The sequence below is a fragment of the Aspergillus alliaceus genome (assembly GCF_009176365.1).
Source record: "Aspergillus alliaceus strain CBS 536.65 unplaced genomic scaffold BDW43scaffold_8, whole genome shotgun sequence".
Taxonomy (NCBI): Eukaryota; Fungi; Ascomycota; class Eurotiomycetes; order Eurotiales; family Aspergillaceae; genus Aspergillus; species Aspergillus alliaceus.
In genome coordinates, this window is record NW_022474691.1 from 851,999 (window position 1) to 873,919 (window position 21,921).

Here is a 21,921-nt window from a genome sequence, read left to right on the forward strand (position 1 = left end):
CCAGCACCATGGCCGTTTCGGCCTTGTTAGGGAGTGTCATAGTGGGTGGGGAGATATAGAGTAATTTCGAACAGCCTCCACAGCCAGATGAAGAAGGAATGAACGAATCAACATCTGAATGGGCCAGCCACTATACATGGTGAAGCCTTCGCCGATCTTGACGGAGTCTACATTGGATTGGGTAGGTGATCGTCAGCATCTATGAAACAACTCCACTATTTCCAACCGGAAAAATATCGGTTCGGCATTGGCGTACCCGTTGTTTGAGATAGTCGTTTCAAGTAGATGGGCATGTCTTTGGCTCATATTGTGCTCGATTTATTGGTGGAATCCGACGTCCTCCGATAGAAGAAACAGCATGACGCGGCAGCCCCAGCACTGGAATTAGAGAAATTGGCCTTTACCCCGTCTATCCCGACCTTGCCTTCTGTGTTTTTTTTGCCATGTTATTTTTTGTTTCTCTTCTTCTTGTGTAAGAGTGTGTATTGTCATTCTGCCCTGGCAGATGAACATGATTGCCGGGAAACTGTTGCAGAGAGAGTAAGTATGCTTGATGATCATTTTCTCTGCCGTGAGGTCGGGACCCATTAGGGCTGGTCCACACTTGCCCCAACGCCAAACTAAAGAACCATGCAATTTCCGCTGCGGAATCGGATTCAGGATTGACAAGAAGTAAAGCTGATTCGGTTTAATCTTTTAAGCTTAATTTATCTCTTAATCTACGCTGATCCAATTAGAGGGCGTCCCCCTCCCTGTTGTCTGGTTGCGTCTTGTGGTCGCCGCCGTTATGGTTATAAAACGTGGATATTTAATCAACCCATCCACTTTTGTCTATGATGAATGTGTTTCCAAAGGGCACATTTCACTCAGGAGATTAAGGGGATGGTATCTCAATATACTCGATGACGACAGCCTGTCGGGGATTCCTACGTGGGATAGTGTTTGACACTACCCCTGCCCTTTCTGACAGGGTATTGTACGGTTCAGATCACATCAATTATGGATGTATCGTGAGACGAGTTTACTCAGATCTGATCAGGTGAATTTGGCGAGAGACTCCACCAAGGTGGTTCCCTTATCGTAGCGACAGTGTGCCAGACCACCGCTTACCGCACTACGTGTGGCGGATGAAGCTATTCGGCCCGGACACACTTACCCCAAGTATCTTGTCTTCTTGGTTCACAGAATCGACATACTGACTGAATGGTCGTATGACTGTACTTGGTATATAGCAATTCTCCTTTGCAAGCGTACTGTGGCTGTGACTGAACACCGGCCAATGAGGGTTTCGGCCATAGATTACATGCCCACCAAAACATTTGGCAAGGCAAACATTTACGGCAATTAGATGGCGATCCCTTATATCAATGTCTTACATATTCAGTTACAATGGGATGAACTAACGGCATAACTGCTCACTTCTCGACGAAAGAAAATGACTCTATGCTGGTGAACTTCGCATAGATGGCGTGAACTTTCCCTCTAGGTGGTGTCTCCTTACATCAGGGCTGGGAGCTGTCGCACCAAAACCACGTAAGTAAAGCATCGGTTGGATTGTCTAACTGTACGGATGACTGAATACACAGAGGTTCAACACAGGATACTTGCTATTCAATACAAGTGCAGAGTGGTTGACAACGCCTCCCACTCCTTCACGCCAACACCAGCATATTGCCCCTTAGCACCAGAGGCAACTAAAATTGCGCGTATCGCACTAGTATACACCGTCTCGAATGTCACTCTTTCCGGTTTATCAATCACTTCTAGGGGATACAACGAGGTGTTCATGGCCCGTTGCCACGTGTCCGAGTTGTCCTTGTACTCGATATACCATTCCTGAGGAGGAGCAACGCCCACGTCCGCTCCGGCAGGTTGATCGGCGAAAAATACCATGGATGCCCCATTCAGCTGCACCGTCTCATTCCAAATATAAACGAGCGTGCTGATCTCGGGGGAGTTCGCCGCGTCGTAGGAGCACCAGTAATCAGGTGGGAGAGGGTTCTCACGGACCACCCCATCATTCAAGGCCTTTACCCAGTATTGAATAGGAGTCGGATTTATAGAACTTGCTACCGCTTGGGGTGCCACGTTATATGTAGGCGGAGCCGGTGACCTGGGTTCAAGGGTTTGTTGAATCACATCTATCCTAGCAGGGGTTTGACTATCATCCCAGGCGAGCTTGTCAAAGGCAACACTCCGCCGGAAATGGCCTCCTCCCACCGCGTCCGCAGTGTGGTACACCAAATACCATTCACCATTCCACTCGACAGCGCCAGGATGAGAAGTGGTGGAGGATACAATCGGAAGGATTACATCTTGGAATGTCCAAGGGCCCATGGGGGAGGACGCGGTTCCGTACGCTATACACGCGTGGTATGAGGTCGGGGTACAAGGAGAATCCAGTGCAGCATTGTTCGCTGCAAAGAGCATGTAGTAGATACTGTGTCGCTTCATCAACCAGGGTGCCTCAAAGTATCCCGTCAGGCTAGTGACTTGCGTCACATTCGATTTCACCGTGACCATATCGGAGTCAAGTTGATATCCGAGAAGCTGCCCAAAAGTTCCAAAGTAGATATACACTTGCCCGTCGTCATCAACCAGGACGGTGGGATCGATATTCTGAATCGTATTGCCCGGTGGTGGCACAGACTGTGAGAAGATCGGCCCTGAAGGGTGGGCGTCCTGGAAGGGGCCAGTCGGGGCGTCCGAGACGGCAACGCCGATCGCGAAGGTATCTTGGTTAGTGCTCTCGGCTTGAGTAACCGGGGCGTACATGTAGAATCGGCTATCAGGACCCTGCACAACTTGCGCGGCATATGCACTACCGGATTCAGCCCAGGCGAATAGCTCCTGGGGGTCGGCAATGTCGGGATACAAGGTCCACTCGCCCCCTTCGGGCTTCGCGGACGACGAGGCAAACATCCCCCATTGGTTCATCACGAAGGCATATTCATTGGACGGTGCGCTATCACGTCCGGTGATGATATAAAGCGTGCCATTGACGACCAAAGGGGCAGGGTCCCCAGAGTACCACAACCCGTTGGATAAGATCGGGTTGCCCTTAGACCTGAATAAGAAGGGTGAAGAATCACCGACTTGCGCTGCCACAGCAGTGACCTGTAAGGCCAATTCGATTAACAACAGAAGCATCCTTTTCGAAGCGGATGAAGCCGACCATAGTGCCGTTGATCGAGCATCATCCCTAGTAGATTCAATCTTTATACTGGTTCCCATCTACCGATTGTTTTCCACGGAAGGACCCCCGAGGAAGATTCAGCAGAGGGTAAAACACAATTAACCGACTGGACCGAGCTATTAAGCTAGTTCTGCAGCTCCCATTCCTCCTGGCAGGCTGAAAAATGGCGTGTTTTGAGGTTTCGGCTTTTCCCAAACCCACCAATCGAAGCAACTCATTGTCAGTGTAGATAGTAGCGCCTGGAAAGAGATGGTTGAATTTTCTACGCACCTAAAAGATAGTTCCATAATATCATATCATTTTACTCTAGGGTTTGGTTGATGTTGGGATTTTGTTTATGGCGTGAGGGGCAGTGGGCGCTGTCTCTGCCTGAGGCAGCGAGAGGAACATCAACATCCCTTTTGGTCCCTGAGACATGCACACAAGATCACATCGAACGATGACGGGCCGCAAACGTCCCCCTAACCAGCCCCGACCGGAATGTTATTGGGATAAGCTGCTCTCTGCCCGTTTTGGCCATCACTGATCTATCAATTTTCCTTGTAGCGACCGAGGGGGACACGGGTACCGGCTGAAGAACCGGCGAGATCAATCTGCGAGACATAGATGCCGATTGCGATCGTCCGCTCAAGGCCAGATTACGGGGCAATACTATGACTGAGAAGCTATGAGTAGCTATCATTCTGGTTTATGGTACTCCGGCATGGGAGGATGCCGTCGCTTAATATGCTGCGCATGGGATAAGAAATCAACGGCCGAGTTTCAATGTTTGGAGAGGAACTGGGCCCTTGATCATGATTCAGTGAGCAACAGGGCGCTATATATCCTAGACGAGGAAATTCTTTAAACATTAGACTCACCGCAGCTGTCTCTATTTGCAACAGAATACTCCCACCGTGCCACCAGTTGACTGCATACTCGCGCAATCTGTAAATAGGTTCTTCTACGAATTGCATACTTTCGTCTTGATAAACGTGCTAACCCAGAGGTATGTCGCGCACGTGGACATTACTCTGGCTATGCTACAGGACTCGAATCTCGAAATTCAACTAGCAGATGTTGGATATGAGAGTTCTCAAACTATGACCCACGAAAGCCGTGCCAAGTCATCATATAATGCCCACGACCTATTCCTTGGCCACCGTAACAGTAACGGAGCCGTCGGATAATTTAACCCTGACACCTCCTCTGGTCTGTTCCCCTTCGGTGGTAACCGAGTACGTGTCCTTTGTGCCGGGACTTTCAACCCATACGATTGCCGTGGTCGTGTTGGAGACCGAGGAGACGAGCTGTAGTTCCAGAGAACCTGGCTTCGTGGCGGGAAACGAAAACTCTTTGATTTGGCCGGTACTGATTGTGACATAAACGCCTATCGATGCAACGTATACACGCCGTCGGACTGCATCGCGCGGTTGCACAGTGACCGTTTCGCCGTCCACTACCAGGTTGCCGCCGTACGCTATGGTGCCAACATCTGGGTCATCGACAACATACGTGCCGGAGCCGAGGATCATTCCAAGGAAGCTAGGGCCGTAGTCTCCAGAATAATCATCGCCCCGGAGCGTATCGGGGAATGAGTGGAAGGCATTGTACATCGAACCGTCTTTCCGGATATTGCTCAAGGGACCGGTAATGCCGCCGTACCCGACTCGAAGGAGATATGTATCGCTTGGGTTCCGCCGGAACTGAGCGAGAAGGGGCAGTGCGTTGAGGCTGGACCCATAATGATGGATCATGCGTTCAATCCGCTGCAGCTTCCCACCATAGCTGGATATTCTTAGCATCGCAGAGACATACGGGGAACGGAGTGTGATACATGAAGTCCCAGTAGCGCCGGGCGCTTCCATTCCAGCCCCAGTGTGATACCGTTGGCATGAGGCCCAGAATACTATTGATGGTCTTTGTCGACGTCTTGGTAAGATTGAAATAGCTTCGATCTCGTCAGTGTTTCTGCACAAGGAGATTTTGCGACGAACAGTTGAGCGAGGAGGTAGGGGGTTGGTTGACTTACTTGCTCCAGTAGTAAACTCCCTCCTGCCCGGTGCAGTCCCATGCCATCTCGCTACCAAAGGGCTCGGACTGCGAGTCCCATGCATCCGCTCGAAGTTTCATGGCGGTCTCTACTGCATCGGCCTCTTCGGTCCAGCCTTCCCGCTGAAGATCTGCCAGAAGCTCACCGACAACGGTCTCTCCCATAAGACCCAGACGAGAGTAACTAATTAGACCATTCCCGGCGGAATCGGTTGCGAAGCAGGCCACTGTCGTATTGTACGCCTGGCCCAGATACCACTGCCATGGGTGCACTTTGAGGAGAGAAGGATTGTCGCGACCGGCGCGATACAACGACCAGTATGCCCCGATGACGTGGATATAGTCATATGCGCGATCGGTGGAGTACGAGGCTTCCTTATTCCAGGACCACCAGTTTCCCCAGTCGATATTACCGCTGTATGTATAGCCGGGAAGTTGATCCCGGTCGTAGAAGAAGACGCTTTTCCGAACGGTAAAGTCGGGATTCTGGATGCTGCCGAAAAGCACTTTGGATGCAAATGCTTCCAGTTTAGCAACTTCCGCGGCGTTGGGAAGGCCGTGCTCTTTCATGGTGGACGCAAGAAATATGGCGCCACCTTCGTCCATCAGGCCCGCGATCCAAACGCGTGCCTCTTGCAGAACTTGTGCTTGTGTGGCAGCGTCCCAGGTGATGACGGAGGGAGCTCGGCCAAAGGGGTCCTGCCTATCGTCGAACCACATTGCAGTAGTGGAGAAGTTGCCGAGCTTGGAGATTACATCCGGGGCAGCATCTGTGATAAAGTAATGAACGGACTGAGTTTTTCCGTCGGCATATGTGATGGTGACTGTGGTTCGTCCCCAGGCTGACACAGTGGGAGAAAGGGCAATCGAGGTGGGCGAAAGCTGTGTGACCTCGAAGGCTTTGTCGTCGGACACGATCTCGGACACTTTGGCCGAATGAAAGAGGAACAGCTGTGCCGTGAGGTCGCGGGGAACGATGTAGCCCGTTCCGATCGCCAAGGGGGTGTTTGTCCCCTGGACAGCTTTCTGAATCTTGCGCACACCATCCTTCACTACGGAGAACCGAAGACCGACGGTGGTCGTTTCGCCGGGCTTGAGGCTCCGTGCGGTTGGCTTGTTCCACGGAGTCACCGTAGCCCATTCGTTCTCGGCATATGCCTTCGAATGAGTTTGCCACTCGTAGAACCCTTCAAAGGTCTGACTATTGTATCCCGTGTACTGGTCCGGTACCTCATCCAGGTTGCGCCAAGCTTCGAAGGGGGTACTGGTGTTGGCCAAGGGCGTAATGATTAAAGCTGGGCCCTGTCCAGACGTTGGAGTAAATTGTAGGTAGCCGGCATCGAGCCCGATGTAAGGGTCCACGAGGGAGCAGTGCGCGGTCACCTCATCGGCTGTGCGATTTGTAAAGATACTGTTTGCCTCAATTGGGAAGCCTAGACTGCCGATTTCCACGCTGCGATTGCCCGTGTTGGTGAGGGTAAAGCTCATGCCCAAGTCCCCGTCGACGTCTAGCCATTGGCGAACAACCTGTAACGCAGAACCGCTCGGTAGTGTGGGTTTCAGGTCTGCCGTGGCAAGGGCATCGGCATTGAGAGACTTGACAACAGTGCGAGCCTGGGAGGAATCGCCTGTGGTCCATCCCTCACCCCCTGTCTCGCGGTACCGGAAGGTGATGTCGCCGATATGGTATTGACCGTTAGCAGCTCGGTAGGGCAGATAATCGGACGGTAAGAAGTCGAACGATGATCCCGATGGCTTGAGAGATGCCAGAATCTGAGCGTCCGTCACAAGCTGGAGGTCAAAATTGCGCGTCTTTAGATTCGTATAGCCATTTGCTACTCCCAAGTCATCGCTCTGAGCCCAGACCAGGGCCGACGCTGATATCAGCGCCAGGAACATAGAGGAGCGCAGCAGCTCCATGGTGTAGGATCAGCAGGTAGGTCATTTAGGTCTATCATCCCCCCGGGAGAACACCTTGGCTTCAAATATCTTTTCCCCTGGCGATATATACTTGCCGAAATCCTGCAGCAAATGGCCTGACCCTGCATAAAATCCTGCGAATATAATTGGCGGAGGCGAGTTCATCCAGAAGGATAGATTGCTTTCTGAGACATCTCGCTGTAACCCTAATCAAAACCGCTTCATCCGGTTGACTCGATTGATATCAATGTGCGGAGTAAGAGTGGTATGCTCACATTGATTAATTGATACTTCGGTTAACTATTAAATCCCTTTTAACCCTTTTAACCGACGCCAATGCGACGATCATCGCTTTCTCCGCATGATGAGAACGGGTCCATTACTCCCCCTCTTTACACGCTTGTTCGCACCTCTTTGGGTACAGATGACGCCAGCTAGGGCCAACTAACCTTGCCAGAAAGCTATAAGAAGTATCCTTGCTTTTCCAATGCTGTTCACTTCCAACTACTTCGTTTTCTTAGGTCCCCCTTTCACATTCTACACTCACCTCGTCATGACACATCACTCCACCTACTCCAAAAATCGCTGCCTTTTTCCGCCCCTTTCTGGTCAGATATTGCGGCCGTGCCCTATTTTCGTCGCCTCTGCTTGCCAATGCCCTTCCCTGGCAGTTTTGCCAGCTGTTGAACTGATATTTTTTCCCCCACCCTGTCTTGAGATCTTGAGACTCACCTCCGTGAATTGATACAAATTTTCTACTCCCTCAGTTTTAGAATATGTGTTTATTTAGGGCCTTAATTTGCCTGCCGTTCTTCTAAGTACCTCTCCGACCTTCAACCTTTCTCATCACAGAATAGCTAATGCTTCAAGCCCCACGTAAAACAATCGATAAGTTGCCTACGTTCGACAAAAGCCTTAGAGGGATCGAGGGAGATTTGGATCCAACGCATACAATTGATACTAACAACGTAGATTAAACGGAACAAAACATAATCGCTTGAGTATTTCAAGGCCGACAATCCCAGTAGCCCACCGCTTTAGCGTTCCTTTATATGGTTCGCTCCCCCTTTAGTGACCAGTTTTGCGTTAAGAGTTATGATGGTGTCGAAGACGATGGATGTAAGATATTCTTCGGCCTATCTAAAGTCGATGAGTGAAGGAAACGTTGCCTGAAGGCAGTGTAAACCGGCTGTACCGATATACTGGAAATCACCTGGATACAATCACAAGATGAATCAATAGAGGGTTAACCTATTTTAAACAATTGGAGTTGCACGCTCTATCAACATGAAAGACTTGACGACGCTTAGATCTGAGGTATTAATTCCAACAATATCTTAGTCGTTTTCAGAAAACACAACGTGGTAAAGTTTGCCCTTATACTCTAGAGAAGATGTTAAGCAAAATATATACAAGGCAGGTATTACCTGGGCGAGGTTTTTTTGATACCATATTTGTAAAGTCTAGAACATTATATTGTGCCATTTGCCCTGATTGTATCATGCTATAATATTTTGACCACCTGTTTCAAACCTTCTCATATGTTCCACCAGCCGACCACGTTCTCGGAGAAGCTCTAACCCCCTACTTCTTCCCAGCGATAAGGAAGTCGGTCGTGCCACCCTTTGGCCCTGTGTCGATTATAAACTCGGGTGACATTATCAAGTGGCCATCCAATACAGGAAAAAGGCAACAGTAGAACTCCTTCTGGTACTGATCTTCAAGAGGCGATAAATTTGCCCCCACCGCCATGGAACGAGGGGCATTGGCCAGCTGACATGGTTGGAAATGAGTGATCGTATCGATCGCTAGTGGGAGGGGTGTAGTAAAGTCAAGGTTGTTGTCGGGGACAAGCGCAGTGAAAAGGGAGTGGCACAACATTTTATAGAACCGGCACTTATCACCTGTGAATCTGACTTGCAAATACATATTATATATGCCTTCCAGCTAGATATCGTATTCCTTAATTTTTCTGGCCATAAATTTAACATAGGGAATATATTTAAATATAGAGTTAGCTCTTTTATGTATAGAGGCAATCCTAGTTATATAGCAAGTAGTAAACTGTTACGATAACATCATATATAGGTGGTGGTTAGCGTATCGAACAAGAGGTTGGATATTTTGGTCTTTTTAGCTTAGTGGTTTAGCCTAACCCCGCTATGTCTATAACATAAACTAATTATTATATTCCTTTAAAAAACAGCTTGACCAATAGTTTTCTGGCTTCGTGCCTGTAATCTCTTTTATAAAGTTCTGTAGTATCTTATATGTAGGAGGAAGACCCTTTCTAGTAAGAGAATTAATCTATTTTATAAGTTCTTTAACCTGTTGGTTGTTGAGGACTCACTGATTATTGTATTACTCTTCTCAGGAGCGCTGTATACCTTAATAGAGTCATATTGACAAAGATATGGTGTTTTGAAATTACTGCTAAAAAGTCTCGGTGACTGTATATCAAAAAATCGAGCGTCAGGTGATCACCTACGGTACCATAGCCCCAAGGCGCGGCGTGTTTTGGAAGAGTTCACTCACAAAATCGTCAGCCTCACGCAGTCTGGCATGAAAGTTTCTCCCCACAACCCCAATGCCGTTAAATGGTGCGTATTGCTGATACTTAACGGGACAGGCGCCAGGGATGTTGAACATAGTTAGTCTTAGCCTACGGACGGATATCTGTACTCCAAGGGCAAATGTCTCTCAAACAACCATTGGGTTTAGGGGCTCGTCTGTCTCCTCTCGTATCGCCATAAACCAAGTTGAAAGCCAAAATGCTCACGGTTACCCATGTGAATGCTTCAGACGTTGAGAGATTCCATCATTCTTTCGTAATAGTTCAATCGACCCTGTGGCAGATACCTCCAAAATTTCTATCAGCCTAAGGAGAATGGCCGGCCACTGCTTTGAGTGCGTTGTATGTAATCTCTACAACCTGAACCCTCCCCGGCCCATACTGATGGGTCAGCATATATATCAACTAATTGACAGCTACTTGGCAAGGATGGAAAAAGGTTGACAGTGCTACGAGGAGAGTACTAGATCCTCCCAACAGTCTGCTTGTACAGAGTATACGCCCCTTACGGAAAACTTCTGTGGAATTGGCCAACTACACGAAACAGGATGATCTTGTGCCACTGCATGAAACTAGCCCTATTTGTCATATTCCTAGATTCAGCATTCGAATTACTTACACCTACAAACATCTTGATTACTGGTAGACGGGATAAAAAGTAGCTTGCGTCCTGTAGGCCCTATAATCGTTCAATGTACCCAACGATCTCAGTGTAGGGATCCCATCACTGGGAATGCTACAAATATATAGTCCCAGCGGGGTATTATGCTATCAGCCAAGTACAACATGAATAGGTAACGGTGTCTTAAAACTGAACCGTACAAGCATACGCTCGCGCTAATGGCCGCATGGGCTCCAACACCTCACGCTGCTTCTCCCAGCCCCAGTAGCAGGCGGGACTCATTTCCTTGATTGACCCTTAATTCCACCTCTTTAGTGAGCCCCTTGCGGCTTTTGAGAGAGGTGAATACTGCGTTCTAAGTCTAGTCAAGCTTCGGGTTCCTCTACAGACCCATAACTACCTCTGTATTGCCTGTTTCCCTTTTCCCCAATGTTCAGTCTTTGTCAATAAGCCGTTCACTCCTGTCATATTACACCGACCATAGTGCGGTGAGACAGGAACAACCAGCAGAAGCCAAGGCCAAATTCAAACAGGATGGATGGGCGGTCGTTCCAAATATAATCGATGACACGAAGGCAAAGGAGGTCGTCGATCGCCTCTGGAAAGCCAAGGAGGAGAGCGAACGACGAGGTGATCCCACCTATCTGGACTGGCTGGATCCAAACTCTAGCAACGTTCTCATCTTCTATCTGATGGAGCTGGACTCCATCTTCCGCGAGCTGATCGCGCATCCCGTGGCCGTGGAGATGGTCCAATCGGCCCTGGGCCAAACCTTCCTCATCTCTAACTACACGGCCAACATTGCGCTCCCCAGAACTAAGTCTATGGGACTCTACTCCGATCTCTCCCTGCAATGTCCCGATCCCTGGTTGTCAACGTGGAGACTGAATGTAGTCTGGTGTCTGCACGATATGTATCGTTCACGTTAATGAAATAAGCACCATCATCCTACCGTTTTCAAGTTGGATTCCGATGGCATTATATACAAGTATAATGAATAGCACAGGCAACATAATGAAACGTAGGGGTATTCGACATTAGCAGGCTATAACCTTGTAGTGTGCCTATTTACAGAAACCGCCATGTAGAATGGCTTGTTTCGTCAGATCATCTTGTATCCAGCCTTCAATACGGGCTACCGTATCCCCGACAAGCTTGTCATAATATGCACCTTGGGGAAGAAACATTGATTGATGGGCCGTGATCTCGTCCATACCGTCCATGCGCACTGGAATCCAAAGATGTCCTTTGCCGAGGTATACATCCTTGGGGAGGTAGCAGAACTGTCGGCGAGCTTCCATAGACTGACTTGATCTGTCACAGTCGATATCGGAAGGCTGACCTTGGTCCGACGGCAGAGTGCTTTCCTCAACCTTGGTCACCGCATACTCCAAATGTAATGATGGATGCTCGGCGCTGCTGGATTTTGGACGCTTAATTTCCTTCTCCCCTTCGGGGCAGTCGGCGACTCCCACGGAAGAGTGTGGTGCTGATTTTCTCCGATGGTGACCTGGTGTGAGCCTCACTCTGAGCATGTCTGTTGCGCTTACAGAAGTTGGCCGAGCAGGCTCATCCTTGCTCTCTGTCTCGGTTATGTGTTTATCTGGCGACTTATCTAGTCGACCGGGTACTGCTGTGCCCGTACTCTTGGTGAAATAGTTCACGAATCTAACTCGAGCATGACCGGGCCGTTGTCCCTGGGTTAACTCATCAATTGCCTCCAACTTCAATAATCGCTTGTGTCTTTTGAACAGCTCGGGATAGTTATTCATGCACCCGGCATGATCATAGTATGAATACGCATACTGCAAGATGGACCTCGATAAATGATGAGAGTACTTTGACGCAAAATGCCATGCACCATCCCAACCGGTCCATTGCGTTAGCTTTACGTCGTTTTGAAAAGAAGGATTGAACGTCGTAGCGGGACCACTAACGACGCCGTCCAGAGATACGGCAGATTCGTTCGCGTCGCTGGTCTCGTCCGGCTTGTGGCGAAACAGTCTGCCAATTCCAGTGGCCACGACGCGAGGATGGAGGCCGAAGAAAGGAACATCGAAGTTGACCAGACCCAATATTCGATGGTTCAACCCTACGTAGACATGTCCCGGTTGAGATGGCATCAACGCAACCTCTGCCGCGACAATGCCTCCTAGGCTGTGACCTAAGAGAATGACATCCAGGTCTGCGGACTCGTGAGGTGACAGCCTAGTACATACTCAGTCTACTTCCATGGAGATAGAGCAAAATGCTAGACTCTAGTATTCTTACCATCGGCTGAAATTGTCTCGGGCGATGTGCACCGGCCCTCGCGTCTTATAGCGAGGATAGATCTTTGTATAGACCACGTGAGATTTACTTAGCGAGATGGTCAACAGGTCGTGTACGTGCTTAGGAAATTGGTGAAAGCTCTCTTCGGAGCCAATGAATCCGTGGATGTATATCAAGAGGAGTCTGCGTTTCCCTTCGCCCGTACCGCTATCGGAGTGGCTCAGGGCCAGCGAAGACGTGGAACCATGATATCGGCTCTGTCCGATTGCATTATATATTGGAGGCGGCGCGAGCAATCCAGACAGTGTCTCGCTTGATTGAGTCGCCGCTGAGTAACTCGGTGGATTGTCTTCCTCCGGCCATGATGTGCTTGGGTTCCATGGGGGCGACATGGCGTCGCAGTCTACTTCAATAGAAATATCCCGAGCGTGCTGTGCATCCGGTAGAATTTAACATGGATGTGCAAGTGGAACATGCGGTACTCGGATCTCCTTGAATCCTTGCTGATTAAGCTCTATATTGCTTTTCCTGCTCGTACTCGTATTTCTCTCCATCGTCTAAGCCTCCAAACGGGGGTCGACCCCACCGCGAAGGACGAATGGGAAATCCAGTCGTCTTGGCAGCTCAAAAAAGAAACAGGAGATTCACCTTCTTCCTATTCGGGCTTTCCAGCTTCTTCAAATACATGGCTGGGAGGGATCGTTGGACACGTAATTACATCGCTATCCTCCTACCGCAGAGACTCGAGGGTTATATATGGAATCCGGTAGTATGACCTCCTATCCGGCCAATTATATATACACGCCCACAAGACCGATATTCCCGCCAAGAAGTACACTGGATAGTTAACAGCTAGGGCTAGGATCAAGGTGGGCGGATAAAACCGACTCCTTGGCTACAGGTTAGGGCACCTCTTCCCACGTGTTTGCTGTTCTCTTCTTTGCAATGAGGAGTCCTTTTCTTTCTTGATCTATAGATATTTTCCTCTTATGGAACCTCTCCCCGTTCGAATCAAATCTTATTTATTCGACGACGGCAGAGGTATCTGGCGATAATATACAAGACAGTACTATGTATCCTGTCTCTGATTAGTCCAGAGAGGATCGATGAAATACACAAAGCCATGGGCCGCCGCCGCTGCTGCAAGGGGGCCGACCTAGAAATGCATCAACATCAAGTGTCAAAGATAGGCGACAGAACGAAAGCGAAGAAAGAACGTACCCAATGGATCCAATGATAGCTGGGAAGCTCCGAGGCGACGTAAGCACCAAAACAGCGTACTGGATTGAGACCTGGTCGGCAACGTCAGCTATCTCTGTCCACATCACATCAAATACTGTGTGTAGAAGCTTACTCGTTCTACTATAGCCCGGCCGCGTGAAGGCGGTCGCCCAACAGACTACTCCCAGCGCCACCCCGACTAACCCTGGTCCAGTGGCATGTTCGAAGATCTTGGCCTGCCGAGGATCCAAGGCCTCTCCGAATGCGAGGAAAATTTGGATCAAGCAGGAAAAGAACTCGATGACGAGGGCGGCATCTACCGGCACCAACGATGTGTCCACATAGCAACCTCCCACAGTGAAGGCGCGGGATCCGTAGGCTGTGTGGATGCCAAATCCTGCCAGCGCGCCTCGCTGGGTTTGGCTGGCTGTATACAGCACGGCACGGGGAAACGAGATGATGCGAGCGAAAAACGTCGCCAGAGTGATGGTTGGACTCACATGACAGCCACTTGATGGGGTAAAGGTATAGATGAGCAACGGGGTCAGTACCAGATTTGCGATGCCGCCGAACAAGGGCAAAAAGAAGGTGAGGATATGGTAGATCCCGACTTCGGTTTTTGGGGCCTCGACGGCGGCGGGAGCATATAGGGTGACCCCGCCGGAGATAAAGACATTCATCATGCTGGCTGTGGTTGATCATGTTAGCGAGCCCGAGCGATTGGAAGGGGCCGGGAATCACGCTCCGATGCATTCTAGACAGGCAAACTTCCACAAATCGAGTCTCCGAAACCCGCCCGGATCAAAGGTTTCTCCTAGTGTCATCCATGGGGCTGCTTCGGGCACCTTCAGAAAGTCCTTGTCATTGCGCGGATCCCGGCGATCGATCACAAAAACCTGATTGCCTCCCACCCGTCCGGCGAAGGGGGAATCGCAGGCGTCAAGCCATGCTGTGATTCGTGAAGCTCATATTCGGGTAGATATGCCACCACCATACCGCAAGTCATCGAATCGCACACCCTTATTCAATCAGGTGTGATCCAAGATAAGACAAGGGGCTGAAAGTGGGATAAGGGCATATTTTTATACTCAGGGGAGAGTTAGCAGAGGGAGCTTCGTTAGACAACCAATTCAACTCGGTAAAACCATGATGGCCACATTGGGGAGAGCTCCGAGTCGTCTCGGAAATCGACATGACGGCACTCTTAGAGATGGAGAGTTCGGTAATCCGAGCTCGCTGCATCCGAGTGAGCCCGCTTGGCAAGATAAGAATGCATTCCTATTCATACATACAATGCGACACACAATACCCAAGCCCACCTTTCCAATAACTGAAAGATTCGAGCCGCGTTTCCAACTGTTGGAAGCGATGGAGCGATCTAGAGCCTTGGCTTTTGTCTACTCCTTACCGGAGAATTCATTCTTGCCTAGAGAATAAGTAAGGGGACGTCTGCCAACGCCGGAATGAAAGAGCACCGTTGAAAGTAGGTGAATTTAATTTGGCCTGATTGAGTGAATACTTTCTCCAGTTCAAGACGTAGATGAGTAATAAATGTTGCACTCTCACTTAGCAGCGGAGAGAAACTACGCTGTTACACCAGGAAGGGGGGGGGTTTTAATGTCTTCGTCCCATCTGAGCTCTACGCATCTGACACCAAGTATCCCTCTAGTTCTTTGCTTTCTTTCTTCCCTCAGGCTTCATTAGGCTGGTTTAATACTAATGCAGCACCGTTTTTAGGTTACGACAGAGATTTTAACGTCAATATGGACCCAAAGCTGGAGAAAACTGAGACCCGCGAAGACCATGACTTGCACCGGATCATTAGAGACCGTGAGGATCGAATCCAGCAAACAGTGGAAAAGGAACGACAGGCGTCATTGTCTGAAGCCGTGAATCTATACCCCAAAGCGATCGCCTGGTCTATCTTATTGTCCACGGCGGTTGTGATGGAAGGTTACGACTTACTTCTTGTTACGTCCTTTTTTGCCTTCCCTCTATGGACCAAACGCTATGGGCAACTTCAACCTAACGGCAAATATGAGCTGTCCGCGGCCTGGCAGACAGGGCTTTACAACGGCGCAGCTGTTGGGGAAATCGTCGGACTCTTTCTCAATGGCTTGCTAGTCGAACGCGTTGGATATAGGAAAACGATGCTTGGGGCTCTCGGGGCAATCGCGGGATTTATATTCATCCCGTTCTTCGCACCCTCGGTCCAGGTTCTGCAAGTGGGTTGTATCTTGATGGGCATTCCTTGGGGGATCTTCCAGACTCTGCCAGCCACATACGCTTCGGAAGTATGTCCAGTCGCCTTGCGTGGATATTTGACGACGTATATCAATCTGTGCTGGGTCATTGGCCAGCTGATCGCCTCCGGTCTTCTGAGGGCCATGCTACGGCGCTCTGACCAGTGGGCGTATCGTATTCCATACGCTCTCCAGTGGATGTGGCCAGTGCCTTTGATCGTTGGCGTGGCTCTGGCGCCCGAGTCACCGTGGTGGTTTGTTCGGAATGGCAAGCAAGAGGCAGCAAAGGCAGCGCTTCGGCGCCTCGCAGTGCCTACTGCAGATCCTTCCTTCAGTATCGAGGACACGGTGGAGGTAATGACGTACACAAACCAAATCGAACAGGAAGCCACCAAAGGGACATCTATCTGGGACTGTTTCAAAGGGCGCAACCTGCGTCGTACCGAGATCTGCTGTCTCACCTGGGCTGCACAACAGCTGTGTGGAAGCTCGTTCATGAACAATTCTACGTACTTCTTCATTCAGGCTGGATTGGATGAGTCCAACTCCTTTACGCTCTCCATTGGCGAGTACGCTATTGGATTTGTCGGCGTGCTCGGATCCTGGTTCCTTATGGCACATGTAGGTCATCGCCAGCTCTATCTACTTGGACTGGCGGTCCTTGAATTGCTGCTACTGGGGATCGGGTTCGCATCCCTTGCGCCAACAGGAGACAGTGGGGCCCAATGGGCAGCAGGAAGCTTGCTCCTGGTGTTTTCGCTCTGCTACCAACTTACGGTGGGCACGGTCTGCTATTCGATTGTGTCCGAAGTGTCTTCAGTACGGCTCCGCGCGAAGACCGTCAGTTTAGGGAGAAATATCTACAATGTGGGCAGTATCTTTAGTGGGGTCATCGGTCCATATATGCTGAATCCTACTGCGTGGAACTGGAAAGGCAAAGCTGGTTTTTTCTGGGCGGGAATCAATTTCATCTTCTTAACCTGGAGCTTTTTCCGATTGCCCGAGACCAAGGGGCGTACGTATGCGGAGCTGGACATACTTTTTGAGAAAGGCGTCAGTGCCCAACAGTTCGCAAGCACCCCTGTTAATCTGTTTTCGCATTCTGAGGACTTGATAGGAGGGACGAAAGAACGGGATCACTAAGAAAGATGGCACTGTCCCGAATTGCTATACTTGGCTTTCTAAGCTAAGCTATCAACTTTCACTCCAATTGCTGTATGCACTTCCCGAGGAGCTTGAATACATCAATTTAACTATTTGATACCGTGGGCCTCTCACTAGCAGACAATGATTTCCCAGTGTTATCTTCAGTAGGGGTTCTCTTGTCCAGATGTTTGCTCCCAACTCTCCCTTGCCCTGTTCTACTCTTTGCTCACGAGCATGCTCTCTAGACGCGCTTTGCCCTGGAGCCTCGCTTGCCTGCAGCTTCTCACCATGGGGAAGTCACCAGATGTTAAGGGCTCAACAAACACATCGTCTTTCTTCAATGGGAATTGATATCTTATCCTCAGGCTCGGTAAACCGATGAAGGTAGGATCTACTAGATAAAACCTATCATGCGTTCTGTCGTAGCGGAGGAAAATGGGATGCTGTTCCTGTAGGTCGTAGCCCTTGCGGCGCATGAAGCTAAAGCGATGCAGATTAGTAGCAATGTATAAAGGAAGTAACGGTAGTGTCTCACTCTAGTAAACGGGCCAGTTGCTTTTTAACACTTGCAAGCTGGATCATAGAAAGCGCGTCAGAGATCTCATCTAGATCATCTCGAGCGACTGTAGCCATGGGGAGGGACAGCCGACGTAACCGCCTGGAAATGGTAAATTGCTTTCCTGATAGCGCCCCCAGTGATCCTGATACTTGGGCGCATAGCCGGCGTCACCTAGTAGGTTGGTGCTAGTAGTATAGACCGGAGTATATCACTTATGATTGTCTAGAGACCTCCAAATCTTCTAGATACTAGACCGATATAGCGAGCATTTGATGGACGTTATATCCTCATTCCATAGACGAGCTTCTGCGCAATATGAGAATTTGACGCTGTCACATCCTCTGGTCCAAAACCTCCGTCAATGATGGACATTCGTTTCTTTTGAACCCTAAAATGGACGGCAGCCTAGCCATAGCTCTTGAGAGGTGCCATCTAGTTCGGAATGATCGGTGTTGAGGCAGGATGAGGAAAAGATCGTTAGGGGAAAGAGAAGAAGAGGAAGAGAGAGAATTTCACATCATCTTGACCTTATTCCCTGAACTACCATTTCTATCCATCCTTTGAGAGCATCATGAGTAGAGAGTTGAATATGAAAGCGAGAAGCCTGACAATGATGTATATATATATGGAGAGTTGTATAATTGAAGACGATAGCTTTCGACTGCTTGACGGGTGGCTCTTATAGTATTACATGTTGTAGAAGATATCGTAAGATACTCGTATTGTATGATCAGGAAATGATCCATTGATGATGCCAAAGATCTACCAAGAAGGCCTATCTAGGTGGGAATCATGAGTGCTCTTATATGTGGCCTCATTACTAAAGAATTCAATATTGCACTTGAATCCACAAAGCACCTATTCACCAGATATATGTCAGCTGCCCGCGATTCTAGGTAACTTCATGGGCATATTCAATACATGTACTCTTACCTTAGGCCAAGATTCACCTCAATATCCATCGGTAGCCTCAGCTTGCATGCATCAGAAAAAGAAGGGAAGGTCTTCAAGGGGGATAGAATGGTACAATCTTATTCAAGCGGTCGCTCGACGAAGGAGTCTCACTGAGCCATTCTAATTCAACGCATAGAAATCATCAATCCAATTTACTCATAAAAATGCCCTCGTTTTCTTATGGTAACCTGGGCCGCTAGAATTCCCGAGGATTAGGTTCCTGTTTCAACCTCATATTGTCGTAGCCAATATATTTGGTTTCATCAACGAGCGAGCCTCATGCGTCAATGGGAAAGCCTTCACGGTCCCCAAATCAAGGGAAAATGTGTTTTCCCTTGAGGTTACATCGACTTCCGAGTGATGAAACAGCGAATCAGCCTGGAGAGACCCGTGGGCCAAGGCGAGGCTGAGATGGGATCGGCAGGATTACACACAACTTCCCTCCGCCCCTGATTCCTTCAAGACAACCACCTCTTCATGACAATTGATTCCACAAAGCTCCTCGAGGCCGAGGCCGTGGCCGAGGTCGTCGAACTTTCAGAGAACACACCAACACAGAAGCGGCAATCGACATGGACGTCCACCAAAGCCTGGTACTCGCAAACGGTCCTGCGCTCGGGTAAAGGGTACAATCGATTGCCGGCTAAGGTCCAGGAGCCCAATCACCTTCATGGATGGCGAGTCGGGGCGGTGGCTTCTTGTATTCTGGTAGGAATTTGCCTCTGCCTCAATGTCGTGGCGACCATCTACGTTCGACGGAAATACCCGCCAAACAGCAATGACCTGGGGATCATGCAGGAGGGCACTTGCAGCCAGATACGAAGCGTGGACAGCAGATTACACTACGCCCTCAATGTGATCGCGACCGTGCTCGTCGGGGCCAGCAATTACAACATGCAATGTCTGACGGCCCCCACGCGGGCCCAGGTGGATCAAGCGCACGCTAAACACCGATGGTTGGACATTGGCGTCCATTCGATCCGTAACCTGTCGTTTATTGGATGGCCGAAAGCTGGGTTATGGCTGGTCCTCCTGCTCAGCACGCTTCCATTGCACCTGTTGTGGAACTCGGCGGTGGTGATGACCACAACCTTCAATGAATATAGCGGACTCGTCGTCACCAGGGACTTTGTCGACAGTCATAGGGGCATTGGCCTCGATTGTAGTGATCAGGCCATGGAGAAGTACCGGTCCACCGACCTGTCCAGCTATGTCACTTGCTGGCTGTTTGATCAAGCCCAGAACAATCGTAGCAGCCTGGCACAGATGGATCCTAGAGAATGCATCTCCGCCTATGAAGCTGGACTGGAAGGACGGTCATTCAACATGCTCGCCGTGACCAAACAGTCCAAGGGCTTGAATCAATCGCGGATATTCCCACCCCCAGGAAATACAACTCTGCCTGTGCTGGCCTATTTCCATCCCCTCGACTACCCTGATCAGATTGAGCACTGGTGCAGCGGGTTGTGTCACAGCTGGGGCGAAGGGAGTGATAGCGAAAAGTATTGTTGGGATACGGACTGGGATAGTGCATCGGTGCCCTTTGCCTGCCAGTACCATAAGGTCAATGGAACGGGTTGGCGGCCCAACGCGTTGTCGCAAACGTACTCCTGGATGTGCCACCCGGATGCCATCTTATACAATCAATGCAGCGGCTCCGCAGCGGCAAAGAATGCCACGAATTGGACCATCTTACCAGAACACTACGAGATCGACCATTGTCTTGTTGCAGATGCAATCCATACCTGCCAGTTGCTATACAGCCCGGTCATCTTGTACATTGCCATTGCATGTAATGCAATCAAGTTCGGTTCTATTATCTTGTCCTTGCTGATATTGCGCCAGCCAACCCTCGCAACGATCGGCGATGCATTGGATTCATTTTTACGGGCCCCGGACATGGCGTCCAAGGGGAGATGCCTCATGTCCAAGTTAGACGACACGATGTTCTCAATCCCAGACGACACGGACGAATTGCTTACGCAACGCTGGGATCGTCGACATGGCTGGTTAGCGCGATGCTATCAAGGCACTTCTGTGAGGCGTTGGGGAGCATGTATCCTGCTGTAGGTCATATGATTTGCCTTGGTTGCATTAATCCGTTGTATAGTACTGACTCGGACGTGACTAGATGGCTCGCCAGCATTATCGTCGGTCTTGTCTTTCTCTTCAAGGGAATTAACCTCGTCGGGGCACGCAACGCGTTCTCCATGGGATTTGGGGCCCTCAGCTTGAATGCGATCGTCAGCACATCCGCCTATCGTGGTGGGACGGCGGCGTCCATCGTCACCACCTCGATAGTGGCAAACCTGCCCCAGCTTCTGCTGTCGGGATTATACTTCATGTACAACGCCGTGCTGACGGGGATGGCATCTGCCTACGAATGGAGTCGGTTCGCCTACCGGCCCACCACGTTGCGAGTGACCCTTCCCTGGGGAGAACAGAGAGAAACCTACTGGCTTCAGCTACCCTGGAAATATTCGCTCCCCCTGCTCGCGTGCAGTACGGTTTTCCACTGGCTGATCTCGCAATCGATCTTCCTCATCAATGTCAAGATCTATCAGCCCAACAACGAGCTCTTAACGCGCCCCAACACCCACTTCCCGAATGCGAGCGATAGCGGCGTGATTACCGCCTGTGGATACAGTCCCCTGGCCATCATCAGCGCGATCGCGCTCGGGGTTGTGATGTTTGCGGTGCTCACCACTGTCAGTTCTTTCAGGTTGAAGTCGGACATCCCGGTGGTTGGGAGCTGCAGTATTGCCATCAGCGCGGCGTGCCACCCCCCTGAGGTGGATACCGATGTTGCGGGTAAGCCCCTTTCCTGGGGTGCCGTGCGATACCAGGAGGGCGACCAGCCGGGCCATTGCTGCTTGACTTCACAGACAGTGGAAAGGCCACGGCATGGGGAGTTGTATGCGGGATAGATTCGTGACCCTTGTGCGAATTTAACAGCGCTCTTCGGAGGCCCAACTAGGCTTAAGGGGAAAATAATAAACGCGAATGAGATAAAGCATATGGATGAAAGAAGGGAAAGCCTAGGAGAAACACAGAAAGAAAGAGAACAGAACCAAAGACTACCCAGAGAAGATCCCTACATCACCGGCCGCTATGCCATCGTTATTAGTTGTCCTTAATTCCTCAGGGGACCATATGACGGCCAACTAGCAGGACTATTATTGTGGC

At 49.9% G+C, this 21,921-nt stretch overlaps 8 protein-coding genes across 8 annotated transcripts; 3 read left to right on the forward strand and 5 right to left on the reverse strand.

Moving 5' to 3' along the window:
- Nucleotides 1-1,611: 1,611 nt before the first annotated feature.
- Nucleotides 1,612-3,150, reverse strand: BDW43DRAFT_298238 (glycosyl hydrolase; the record flags this gene model as incomplete). The annotated part of the gene is made up of 1 exon (XM_032044529.1): nt 1,612-3,150. One exon carries the CDS (start codon nt 3,148-3,150, stop codon nt 1,612-1,614), a length of 1,539 nt encoding a protein of 512 aa, XP_031903518.1.
- A 1,173-nt stretch (nt 3,151-4,323) lies between these two features.
- Nucleotides 4,324-7,147, reverse strand: BDW43DRAFT_308360 (uncharacterized protein; the record flags this gene model as incomplete). The annotated part of the gene is made up of 3 exons (XM_032046485.1): nt 4,324-4,963; nt 5,013-5,126; nt 5,208-7,147. 3 exons carry the CDS (start codon nt 7,145-7,147, stop codon nt 4,324-4,326), a joined length of 2,694 nt encoding a protein of 897 aa, XP_031903519.1.
- Nucleotides 7,148-10,034: 2,887 nt separating this feature from the next.
- On the forward strand, nt 10,035-11,270 carry fmaF (Fe(2+)/2-oxoglutarate-dependent oxygenase fmaF; the record flags this gene model as incomplete). Its single annotated transcript, XM_032046486.1, has 2 exons — nt 10,035-10,054; nt 10,826-11,270. 2 exons carry the CDS (start codon nt 10,035-10,037, stop codon nt 11,268-11,270), a joined length of 465 nt encoding a protein of 154 aa, XP_031903520.1.
- Nucleotides 11,271-11,364: 94 nt separating this feature from the next.
- On the reverse strand, nt 11,365-13,135 carry BDW43DRAFT_242061 (uncharacterized protein). The gene is made up of 2 exons (XM_032039688.1): nt 12,613-13,135; nt 11,365-12,549 (listed from the first exon to the last, which is right to left on the reverse strand). Exons 1-2 carry the CDS (start codon nt 13,002-13,004, stop codon nt 11,406-11,408), a joined length of 1,536 nt encoding a protein of 511 aa, XP_031903521.1. The 5' UTR covers nt 13,005-13,135; the 3' UTR covers nt 11,365-11,405.
- Nucleotides 13,136-13,681: 546 nt separating this feature from the next.
- On the reverse strand, nt 13,682-15,027 carry BDW43DRAFT_308363 (aquaporin-like protein; the record flags this gene model as incomplete). Its single annotated transcript, XM_032046487.1, has 5 exons — nt 13,682-13,768; nt 13,834-13,904; nt 13,967-14,517; nt 14,575-14,782; nt 14,922-15,027. 5 exons carry the CDS (start codon nt 15,025-15,027, stop codon nt 13,682-13,684), a joined length of 1,023 nt encoding a protein of 340 aa, XP_031903522.1.
- Nucleotides 15,028-15,547: 520 nt separating this feature from the next.
- BDW43DRAFT_323747 (general substrate transporter) lies at nt 15,548-17,297 on the forward strand. The gene has a single exon (XM_032049818.1). The coding sequence runs from the start codon at nt 15,597-15,599 to the stop codon at nt 17,217-17,219; it is 1,623 nt and encodes a 540-aa protein (XP_031903523.1). The 5' UTR covers nt 15,548-15,596; the 3' UTR covers nt 17,220-17,297.
- A 140-nt stretch (nt 17,298-17,437) lies between these two features.
- Nucleotides 17,438-17,855, reverse strand: BDW43DRAFT_308365 (uncharacterized protein; the record flags this gene model as incomplete). The annotated part of the gene is made up of 2 exons (XM_032046488.1): nt 17,438-17,702; nt 17,758-17,855. 2 exons carry the CDS (start codon nt 17,853-17,855, stop codon nt 17,438-17,440), a joined length of 363 nt encoding a protein of 120 aa, XP_031903524.1.
- Nucleotides 17,856-19,212: 1,357 nt separating this feature from the next.
- Nucleotides 19,213-21,662, forward strand: BDW43DRAFT_308366 (uncharacterized protein; the record flags this gene model as incomplete). The annotated part of the gene is made up of 2 exons (XM_032046489.1): nt 19,213-20,801; nt 20,867-21,662. The coding sequence occupies 2 exons, from the start codon at nt 19,213-19,215 to the stop codon at nt 21,660-21,662; spliced, it is 2,385 nt and encodes a 794-aa protein (XP_031903525.1).
- Between the last annotated feature and the right edge of the window lie 259 nt (nt 21,663-21,921).